The sequence below is a fragment of the Coregonus lavaretus genome, assembly GCF_964263955.1.
Source record: "Coregonus lavaretus genome assembly, chromosome: 34".
NCBI lineage: Eukaryota > Metazoa > Chordata > Actinopteri > Salmoniformes > Salmonidae > Coregonus > Coregonus lavaretus.
This window is the reverse complement of record NC_140021.1, coordinates 12,575,796-12,587,057: the sequence shown is the minus strand read 5'-3', so window position 1 is coordinate 12,587,057 and position 11,262 is coordinate 12,575,796. Positions and strand designations below refer to the sequence as shown.

General features: G+C 44.5%; 2 protein-coding genes and 1 pseudogene across 3 annotated transcripts in view; 2 read left to right on the top strand and 1 right to left on the bottom strand.

Moving 5' to 3' along the window:
• Nucleotides 1-3,275: 3,275 nt before the first annotated feature.
• LOC311109288 (uncharacterized protein) lies at nucleotides 3,276-5,610 on the top strand (the record flags this gene model as incomplete). The annotated part of the gene is made up of 5 exons (XM_084152119.1): nucleotides 3,276-3,449; nucleotides 3,802-3,916; nucleotides 4,086-4,160; nucleotides 4,261-4,348; nucleotides 5,551-5,610. The coding sequence occupies exons 1-5, from the start codon at nucleotides 3,374-3,376 to the stop codon at nucleotides 5,608-5,610; spliced, it is 414 nt and encodes a 137-aa protein (XP_084008245.1). The 5' UTR covers nucleotides 3,276-3,373.
• On the top strand, nucleotides 5,463-8,237 carry LOC311109360 (eotaxin-like). Its single transcript, XM_084152213.1, has 4 exons — nucleotides 5,463-5,893; nucleotides 7,615-7,735; nucleotides 7,806-7,876; nucleotides 7,964-8,237. The coding sequence occupies exons 1-4, from the start codon at nucleotides 5,812-5,814 to the stop codon at nucleotides 7,984-7,986; spliced, it is 297 nt and encodes a 98-aa protein (XP_084008339.1). The 5' UTR covers nucleotides 5,463-5,811; the 3' UTR covers nucleotides 7,987-8,237.
• Nucleotides 8,238-9,997: 1,760 nt separating this feature from the next.
• The window catches only part of LOC311109353 (vasoactive intestinal polypeptide receptor 2-like), an 18,570-nt pseudogene continuing 17,305 nt past the window's right edge, over nucleotides 9,998-11,262 (bottom strand). The window contains exons 11-13 of the transcript in view: nucleotides 10,569-10,707; nucleotides 10,354-10,395; nucleotides 9,998-10,171 (exon numbers count right to left, since the gene is read on the bottom strand). The product of the transcript in view is annotated as a vasoactive intestinal polypeptide receptor 2-like (transcript). The remainder of the gene's footprint in view (nucleotides 10,172-10,353; nucleotides 10,396-10,568; nucleotides 10,708-11,262) is intronic.

Genomic DNA, 11,262 nt, shown 5'->3' with positions numbered 1-11,262 from the left:
CTCCTGTTGATTGTGGCCTGTGGATACTCCTCTTAGATGGCTGTGCGAAGTTGCTGGATATTGGCGGGAACTGGAACACGCTGTCGTTCATGTCGATCCAGAGCATCTCAAACATGCTCAATGCTCAACATGAGGTGATGGCAACGGATGAAGTTAATCTGGCCAAATGTGAGTTTGCTAAAGCAAGTGTCACTTATCTCGGCAAAGTGGTCAGTCAGGGTGTGGTTCGCCCAGTGCATGCCAAAGTTGAAGCTGTTGAGCAGTGTCCGCCTCCCATGACTAAGAAGGAGCTTATGCGCTTTCTCGGTATGGTTGGTTATTATCGAAGATTCTGTAAGAACTTTTCCTCAGTGGTAGCACCCCTGACCGACTTGCTTAAGGCTCAGGTGAAGTATATTTTGTCGGACAGACGTCAAACTGCGTTCGAGAATGTAAAGACACTATTGTGTTCTTCCCCAGTGCTTGTTGCCCCTCGTTTGAATGATCCGTTCATACTCCATGTAGATGCTAGTAATGTAGGTCTTGGTGCTGTTCTGTTGCAGGCAGATGTCCAGGGGGTGGGCCGTCCAATTAGTTACTTCTCTAAGAAGTTTAACTCGTACCAGCTCAATTATTCTGTGGTACAGAAGGAAGCGCTTGCGCTTCTTTAGGCTCTCCAACATTTTTATGTGGAAGTTGGTTCAGGTGGCACCTCTCTCGTGGTGTACACAGATCATAATCCTCGGACGTTTCTGCAGTCCTTCCAGAACCCAAATCAGAGGCTTATGAGGTGGGCACTGTTTTTGCAGCCGCACAATTTTGACATTCGCCATATTAAGGGCAAAGAAACGTCCTTGCCGATGCCTTGTCCCGCGCCCCCATGCCGTAGTTTTTTGTTATTGTTTTGGATAACTTGCCTGTCCTCTCCTGTCTCCCTCTTTCTTCCCCGGTTCTGTCTCTCTTTCTCTCCCTCTTAAAGTGTTCCTTAGGATCCCAGGTTGCTGAGGTGGTAGAGCGAGGGGCAGCCTGGAGGGCAGAGGTGGGTCAGGGGGTATAGGTGGGTGTTTCTTTTTTTGCTTAGTAATAAGTGGCGCAATATGGCATTCGTTTTTTAGTGTTTTGGTTGTTTCTGTTTTTGTTTCAGGTTTGTGGTGGAACCCCATTCTTAAGGGGGGACGGGGACGTCCCTCCCACTCTGTCTGCTGGGATCTCCTGTTTCGTAGTCTGCTTGTTGCAGGAGGCCAGTCTGCAGAGCTGGGAGGATCGTCAGCTGATGTGGCGCACATGGGCAGGCTTGGCCTGCAGGCTATAAAGGGTGGCCACATCAGCCAACACTGTCTTCCCTGACTGGCAGGCTGGCTTCCACCACCTTTTAGTCTTTAGTCTGTTTTCACCAAACAACACCCTCTCCATTCATCCACACACTGCATACACTACTGATCCTACAGACATTCACAGCTTATGTTACATTTTTGTATTTATTATTATTATTATACATTTATTCATTTTTACATTTAAGTTATGCGTGGTCTCTCTTTGTTGTTACAAACAATGAGCCAGGTCGTAACAGGCATGACAATGGGCCTCAGGATATCGTCACGGTATCTCTGTGCATTCACATTTCCATAGATAAAATGCAATTGTGTTCATTGTCCATAGCTTATGCCTGCCCATACCATAACCCCACTGCCACCATGGGGCACTCTGTTCACCACGTCTGCCATGTACAGTAGAAACTGGGATCCATCTGTGAAGAGCACACTTCTCCAGTGTTCCAGTGGCCATTGAAGGTGAGCATTTGCCCACTGAAGTCAGTTACGACGCCGAACTGCAGTCAGGTCAAGACCCTGAGCACACAGATGAGCTTCCCTGAGACGGTGTCTGACAGTTTGTGCAGAAATTCTTCGGTTATGCAAACCCACAGTTTCATCAGCTGTCCGGTGGCTGGTCTCAGACAATCCCGCATGTGACATTTCTATATTTTAGTCATTTTAGCAGACGCTCTTATCCAGAGCGACTTACAGTTAGTGAGTGCATACATACTTTTTTTTCATACTGGCCCCCCGTGGGAATCAAACCCACAACCCTGGCATTGCAAGCGCCATGCTCTACCAACTGAGCTACACGGGACCTTAGCCAGATGTGGAGGTCCTTGGCTGGCATGGTTACACATGGTCTGCGATTGTAAGGCCGGATGGACGTACTGTCAAATTCTCTAAAATGACGTTGGTAGAGAAATTAACATTACATTCTCTGGCAGCAGCTCTGGTGGATATTCCTGCAGTCAGCATTCAAATTGCACACTCCCTCAAATCAGTGGCATAGTGTTGTGTGATTTAACTTCACATTTTAGAGTGGCCTTTTATTGTCCCCAGCACAAGGTGCAGCTGTGTAATGATCATGCTGTTTAATCAGCTTCTTGATATGCCACAGGTGGATGGATTATCTTGGCAAAGGAGAAATGCTCACTAACAGGGATGTAAACAAATATGTGCACAACATTAGAGAGAAATAAGCTTTTTGTGCACATGGAACTATTCTGGGATCTTTTATTTCAGCTCATGAAACATGTAACCATGACAGACAAAAATTATATAAGTCATATACGATTTCATCCGTGTTTATGTGTCTGAGTAAGAAGACTAATGATAGTGCATAAGTAAAGGCTGCATACCCTGTAGCTTTCCAGGATCAGGGTTGGCCACACCTGGTCTGCCAGCATAAAACCCAATGCAATACAAAGGTCAAGGTTGCGACTTTTCATGTGTCATTGGGATGGGGTCACCATGATGTCATCACCCTAAACCCCACCCTAAAGTCAACTGACAAAAGAAAAAGTAGGGGCACTCAATCTTGGACATAAAGGACAAAATCCCCTTATCTTCCACCTACTACAGTATGTTTCATTAGTAAAGCCTTCATCACAGCATGTTTAGCTCAGTCATTAGGCCATACCTTAAAAACTCAATCTGCAGTTGCTACATATGTACCCATTGATTCTTGAAGAATATGACCTGTAAATCAACTGTCATATTGGCATTCTGATCTTCCGAACGGTCATTCTGGGAAAGACCCATGTCACATTTTTCCGGTCGGAATGCTGATGAAAGTGTTTCCTCTTGGTAAACAACCTGCAGTGACGCAGCAGAAATCCCCGGCAGCCTTTCATTCTTTCTGTCGTTCACAAATAAAGGAGAGGAGAAGAGAGGCATGACTGAACAGGAGATGCCACTTCTGCTTTTCAGGCCTTTAAATCCCCTCCACCCTGGTGAAGACTGACACTACAGACCTGACCCTGAGCTAAGCTGGGCAGCCTGCCAGAGAAGAGAGAGAATTCAATCATCTATTTATTAAACTTGTATTGTACCAGTTGAATCTGAGACCTACAGTAAAGATGGGGAGCTGTGGAACTCTGGTGAAGATCTGGACAGCAGCTATCGTCATAGCAGCGCTGATCTGGACAGGGACAGGTGAGGGGAAGGGAGTGTGTGTTAGGTGGTTAGAGGTGGAGGTACATGGTTTTTGAAGTGATTGCCAGGTCAAGATGATTTGTTTCTTTGAAAATATGTAAGTATGATGCTTACGAGGGATGCCGCCGAAACGCATCCGTTTGTTCTGACATCTGCTGCAAAAAACATAATTAAATAATGTTTCAGTGAGTGTGGGTTGTTCCTTTCTTCAAGTAGACCTATACTGTATGCCTTTTGAATCCAGCACGCAACAACTTTTTGTTACTACAGATATTTGAGCTGATCATGCCAATTTTTCTTTCTATTAAAATATGTAAGCATGTCATTAATTTAAACTATTCCCCCTCCTCAGTAGATGGAGAGAAGCTGGTGTCGTGCTGTAAGACAGTGACCAGGAGCGAGGTGACTGATCCAATCACAGGCTACTGGACTCAGGCCTATAACGCTCCCTGTGTACGGGCCGTCATGTAAGGAACAGATCTTTTAGTCTTTATTTCATTGAGGTTTTTCAAGTTTAGTCTCATATGTTGTCACAAAGTGCTTTACAGTATGTGGTGGCTATGTTGTGTCAAAGCCCCCAGACATGTTATGTCAAACCCCTTCAGTTTCAGTGTTAACGCTGAGTTTCTCCTGCAGCTTTGAGACGGAGAAGGGTCTGATCTGTTGTCACTATAAACAACCCTGGGTACGGCGCAAGATTCAACAGTTTGAGTAAGTTAACTATCATAAACGCAAGCTCACACGTGCACACACACAGAGAAAGAACAAAAGAGAAAAGGAAACTGATTGTGTAATTTCTTTTCTTTTCTAGAAAGGCCCGCTGGAGCTCAAAATCTCCCTCTCTCTCCTCCTTTCCCCCCTCTCTCACCAACACCCCTACCACTTCCTCTCCTCCTTCAGTCAACTCTTCTCCCCCCTCTCTCACTTCCACCCTTACGTCTTTACCCTCCTCTCCTCCCTCTCTCTCCTCCTCTTCCATCTCTCTCACCTCCACCTCTACCTCTACCTCCCTACCCTCCTCTCCTCCCTCTCTCTCCTCCTCTCCTCTGTCTGTTTCCTCCTCTCTTCACTCGCTCTTCTCCTCTCTTTTCCTTGCTTCCCCCTCTTCTCCCTCCGTAACTTCCTCTCACCCCTCTCTGTCCCCCTCTCCCTCCTATCTCCTCTCCTCTCTTTTCCCTGCCTCCTCCTCTCCTCCCTCTCTCTCTTCCTCTCCTCCATCTCTTTCCTTCTCCCCTCATCGGGAATCAATCGAGAATGCCTTAACTCAGCAGTCAACAGTCAACCAATAGAATCATTGCCAATGGCTGAAGTTCCACTGAAGTTCCACGTCTTCATATCTAACATCTAACAGACTTCCAATATGCATATTACATTCAGATGTAATATCTGACTAGTTATTATTTAATTCAGTTGTCATCATTATTAGAGTTATTTATGAAATATCTTCAAGGCCAGTGTTTCGTGTATTTATTTATTCATTTCTTCAAGTAGTTATGTTGACTTTTAATAATTCATCATGCCAATGAGTTCTTAATGTTATTTAACACATTTATTTATTAAGTACTTATACATTTAATTTGTTTCTTTTTGATCAATCAATGTTGTTTTAAAACATGTTTGTAAGAGCAATTTCCTTATCTACTTATTTATTCAACAGTAATGAGTTGTAAACATCAGGAAATCAATGAATCTTTGGGGAAAATGAAACTGAAAATAAAATGTTGGAAATATTATTTTAAGTTTTCAGTCTGACTGTTTTGATGTCAAGGTGCAGACAGAAAAAAACACCAAGCATTTTCAGCATCAGCGTTTCACACCTTTTGGTGTGTGTGCGTGTGTGTGTGTACCCTTTATTAAACCATCATTCTCCGAAATACTGTTGCAGGGGTTGGGTTGGGGTGTTGGTGGTTTGTTAAGGGGCAAAAAGAAGACAGAGAAGGAGAGGGGGGGCGGAGGTGTGAATATAGCATTACGAGTACTGACCACATTGCACCATAACACACACACAAACAAACAGTGCAAGGTGGGAGTTTCCACTAGTACGGTAGGTGTAACCCACCGTCAGACACAAAACCCCTGACACTTCCACCGCCTGTCACAGACTCATCGCCACGGTTACCAGACCAATCAGTACGACCTCCGACCCGTCTCCGTAGTTTAGTGCCTAGCAGAGTCTCTCCCTGTGTGTGTTGGTCTGTCCGTCAGTCAGTCAATCAGTCTGTCCGTCAGTCAGTCAGTCTGTCAGTCAGTCATTTATTCATTAAGTCAGTCAGTCTGTCAGTCAGTCATTTATTCATTAATTCAGTCAGTCAGTCAGCCATTCATTCATTCAGTTACTCAGTCAGTCAGTCAGTCAGTCAATATGTCCATGTTCCAGTCCAGGACCCTCTCTCTGGCCTTCCTGATCACCATGTGTGTGTACCTCGCCACTGTGTCTGCCAACTGTGAGTACTGATTCACTGATTGATTGCTGTAGTGAATGATTGAAAACTACAACTATATTGTTTATATTCTAGAACTATATATGAATATACAGTATATGCTATATACTATATTCACACACACATTAAAATGCAGAACATTTTATAACGCGTTTACAGTTACCATTGAGTTCATGTAATCAAAAGCTTTTCGATAGTCCTTCTACAACTCAGACACATCTTGGACCCAGAGTGGTCCATGAACCATAGTTATATGTACTTTTTAAATACGTTTGAACTGTTTAGTTTGACATGTTTGCTGGTAACGTAACTGATTGCAGTTTTTTTGTGCATTTGGAAAGTATTCAGACCCCTTGACTTTTTCCACATTTTGTTACGTTAAAGCCTTATTCTAAAATGGATAAAATAATTTTTTTCCCTCATCAATCTGCACACAATACCCCATAATGACAAAGTGAAAACAGGCTTTTAGAAATATTTGCACATTTATTAGAAAGAAAAAACAGAAATACCTTATTTACATAAGTATTCAGACCCTTTGTTATGTGACTCGAAATTGAGCTCAGGTGCATCCTGTGTCCATTGATCATCCTTGAGATGTTTCTACAACTTGATTGGAGTCCACCTGAAGTAAATTCAAATGATTGGACATGATTTGGAAAGGCACACACCTGTCTATATAAGGTCCCACAGTTGACAGTGCATTTCAGAGCAAAAACCAAGCCATGAGGTCGAAGGAATTGTCCGTAGAGCTCCGACACAGGATTGTGTCGAGGCACAGATCTGGGGAAGGGTACCAAAAAATGTCTGCAGCATTGAAGGTCCCCAAGACCACGGTGGCCTCCATCATTCTTAAAAATGGAAGAAGTTTGGAACCACCAAGACTCTTCCTAGAGCTGGCTGCCCGGCCAAACTGAGCAATCGGGGGAGAAGGCCCTTGGTCAGGGAGGTGACCAAAAACCCAATGGTCATTCTGACAGAGCTACAGAGTTCCTCTGTGGAGATGGGAGAACCTTCCAGAAAGACAACCATCCCTGCAGCACTCCACCAATCAGGCCTTTATGGTAGAGTGGCCAGACGGAAGCCACTCCTCAGTAAAAGGCACATGACTGCGACGCTCCACATCCAACCTGAGAGCTTGACAGGATCTGCAGAGAAGAATGGGAGAAACTCCCCAAATACAGGTGTGCCAAGCTTGTAGCGTCACACCCAAGAAGTCTCGAGGCTGTAACCGCTGCCAAAGGTGCTTCAACAAATGATTGAGTAAAGGGTCTGAATACTTATGTATTTTTAATACATTTGCTAAAATGTCTGAAAACCGTTTTTTGCTTTGTCATTACGGAGTATTGTGTGTAGATTGATGAGGGGGAGAAAAAAAACAATTTAATCCATTTTAGAATAAGGTTGTAACGTAACAAAATGTGGAAAACGTCAAGGGGTCTGAAGACTTTCCCAATGCACTGTACCTGATGACATGTCATTAGTTGCTCCCCAACCCTGTGCATGCACAAGCACAAGCACACAGACATAGGTTGGTTGATTTTGACAGCCCTCTGACACATCTGAGGTGGGACAGGCCACATGTCTTAATAGTTTCCTGTCAGTCTCTCACCATTTTTTTTGATGGTTAGTTTAGAGATCTTACAATCTTTTATTTCTGTTTTTTCTCTCTCTCTCTCACTTCCTTACTCTCTCACTTCCTTCCTCCTCCTTTTCTCTCTCAGATCGTCGGCCCAGTAAGGTGACCACAAATTGCTGCACAAGTGTGTCTGACACTCCCATAAAATCTGACCTGAAAGGATACCGCATCCAAAACTCCATGCCACCCTGTGTTAATGCCATCATGTAAGTCTCGAACACACGAACACACACACACACACACATTAGTAGTAATAATCTCTGTGTTTTGTTTCAGCTTCTACACAGTGAAAGACGAGAAGATCTGCTCTGATCCCAAAGCAGCCTGGGTCGACAAGAAAAAGAAAGGTAAAGAGGACACACACACACACACACACACACACACACACACACACACACACATACACAGAGTCTAATCTCTATTTCTCTCTCTAGGTTTAAAAGTGATGAAAAAGTGAAGGAGCCATGCTTGACCGTGTCTGGAGCCTTCTGTACTGTCGATCTGCCTCCCCCTACAAGCCTTCTGTACTGTAGATCTGCCTCCCCCTACAAGCCTTCAAGCCCTTTCAACCATCATAGAATAGTTTTCAGCATGTTTTCTTTTTCTGTTATATTTTGATTAGTGTATCTTGTCATTAGGACCTAAACTTTGTTCTGTGTTAATGGATTGAATAATATATATGTTTTCAAAATATATTTCCTTAAAATACTTGTTATGACAGTCAGTCTGTTATTTTGACATATTTCCTGTTAGTTTGAAGAGAGTTAGTCTATTGTTGTGTTTATGTTGATCTAAAACCACTGGAAAGCATACAGGGGGTTGCTGTTCTGAAGTGATACAGTGTACAGTTTGTCTATGGGTTACTATAGCAGAGCTGAGAGGAGAAGTCTAACCTCATAGCACCATCTAGTGGCCAACTGGGGTCTAACCTCATAGCACCATCTAGCGGCCAACTGGGACCACACAGTGTGACTGAGGAGGACCACAGATGCGGTGCTCAGGAGTGGGTGAAAATGTTCCTGTTCTCATATTCTATTCTGAGTACAATGAGTGAGGATATGCTTTGTGTCACCTTTATACATGCACGTGCACGTACAGAGTGACCTGGCTGTAGAGAGAGCAGCGGGGGTCTGCAGATAGTAACAGTGTTTTAATACGTAATGGCTGCTCCTCCATGTATTATTAAAGTTCTAAAAACACACTGAGACCATTCAGAGAGAGAGATAGATGATCAAAGGTAGGGAGAAAAATTAAGCGAGAGTATGGAATAAAGAGAGGGGGAATACAATGGATAGGGGGCAGAGAGGAGAGGGGGTAGAGAGAGAGAGGAAGAGAGGGATGAATGGAGAGAAAGAGGGCGGTCAAGCAGTCTAATGTGTAAATAGGAGCGTGACGACCCAGAGTGCATTGTGTGTGTGTGTGTGTGTGTGTGTGAGCCAATAATAGATGTTGTTGCCTTCTCAACCCCTTAGCTCTTTAATGAAGCAGTGAAGCCCCTCAGACACACCTCCATTATCTAGAGAGTGAGAGAGAGAGCGATGGAGAGAGGGATGAGTGGAGGACAGGAGTGGCAGATGGTTCTTCTTGTTGAGGTTAACTAAAAAGCTGGAGGTAAAAGATGAAGATAAAGAGGAGAGTTAATCACAGGGCAAGGGGCGGCTATACAGTGTGACGGTTTAGGACAGAGAGGTACAGAGAACAGACCCTAGCAGCTCAGAACTGACACATGTATAAGTGTGTGTGTGTGAGAAAGATGGACACACACACTGTGAAACCAGGGCATCAGAACACTCCAGAGAACAACTGAGGCAGACTACAGGGCACCAGGTGTAGGTCAGTGTGTGTGTGTGTGTGTGTGTGTGTGTGTGTGTGTGTGTGTGTGTGTGTGTGTGTGTGTGTGTGTGTGTGTGTGTGTGTGTGTGTGTGTGTGTGTGTGTGTGTGTATGTGTATGTGTGTGTGTGTGTATGTGTGTGTGTGCAATACCTGGAATGCCAAACCCATTCCAGTGGAAAACAGAAATGTTCCAGGCTTCTGTCTCATAAACATAGGATATATGATGTTCTATATAGACCCTTTGTTAGCTTCTGAAGACACACACACACAAACACACACACACACACAAACACACAAACACACATTCACACGCAAACTCACAAACACACACGCACACGCAAACTTGCTCGCACACAAACACATTGTGGCAGTATTGACAGCTCCTCAAGAGTTCCACAGTATGGAATGAAACATCCAGCCTCTCCTGGCACTATGGTAAAAGTTAATCCGTTTATATAACAAGCAAATATCTCTGTCTTGAAATATCTCTATATCTGTTAGAAATGTTCCTCTTTTCAGTTTCACCTCAAATTGTATTGTTTGATTGACTGGTTGATTGAACCCAGATCTACTTCCGGGTCAAAGAAAGAGTTAGATCCAAGTCCGGGGTCACACAGCTGGAACTACTTTCGTGTCACAGTGAGGTGGTCTCTGTCTGCAGGATGGATTGGGCTCTGGAGTTCCGCAGGAAGTGGGTATAGTTATCAGTCCCGTTATGGCTGATTGACGCCCTGTGTAGACGGTAGTCCCTCCACATGTAGCGCTTCAACGACACCCTCCTCCACTTCAACTTCAGCTCCCCTTGGACCTGCACATATACACACACACACACACACACACACACACACACACACACACACACACACACACACACACACACACACACACACACACACACACACACACACACACACACACACACAGTCTTAGAGAGTATGGTTACAGAGAACATTTTGAGGTTAAATGTAATAGTACATTCAGCTGACTGACCTCAGTGTTGAGGAAGCAGTAGAGGATGGCTACCACCAGACCCTAGAGAACACACAGCATACGGCAACATCAACAGCTTCTATACACACTATACATGTCATATACTAATCACAACACGACGTGACACATATATAGATCCTAGACCTGGGTTAAACTGGATAGGGTTAGGGTTAGGGGGGTAAGGCTAAAGATTAGGGGTTAAGGTAGTGTTATACCTGGAAGGACCCCAGTACCAGGTCAAAGAGAATCTTGTATTCCTCCATCCTGTCGCTCTCTGTCTCCACCAGGTAGACAAACACCATGTAGTTGACTCCAAAGAGAGGAATCAACAGCAGGGTAGACTTAGCCAGACGCCTGCAACACACAGGTGTGTGTGAGAGAGTGTATATATATACACTCACTGGCCAGTTTATTAGTTACAACACCAGTTCACGAAAATGGATCGCTCCTACAGACAGTAAGTAATGTGCCGTGGCTGGCTATATAAAGCAGGCAGACAGGCATCGAGGCATTCAGTTACTGTTCGATTGAACGTTAGAATGGGCAAAACGAGTGACATAAGTGACTTTGAGCGTGGTGTGATCGGCGGTGCCAGGCATGCCAGATCCAGTATCTCAGAAATGGCTGCCCTTCTGGGCTTTTCACGCACGACAGTGTCTAGGGTGTCTAGCAGCAGTCCTGTGGGCGAAAAACTGCTTATTGACGAGAGAGGTCGAAGGAGAATTGCAAGAATCGTGCAAGCTAACAGACTGGCCACAAACAGACAAATAATGGCGCAGTACAACAGTGTTGTGCAGAACGGCATCTCGGAACGCACAACTCGTCGATCCTTGTCACAAATGGGCTATTGCAGCAGACGACCACACCGGGTTCCACTCCTATTAGCTAAAAACAAGAAGAAGCGGCTCC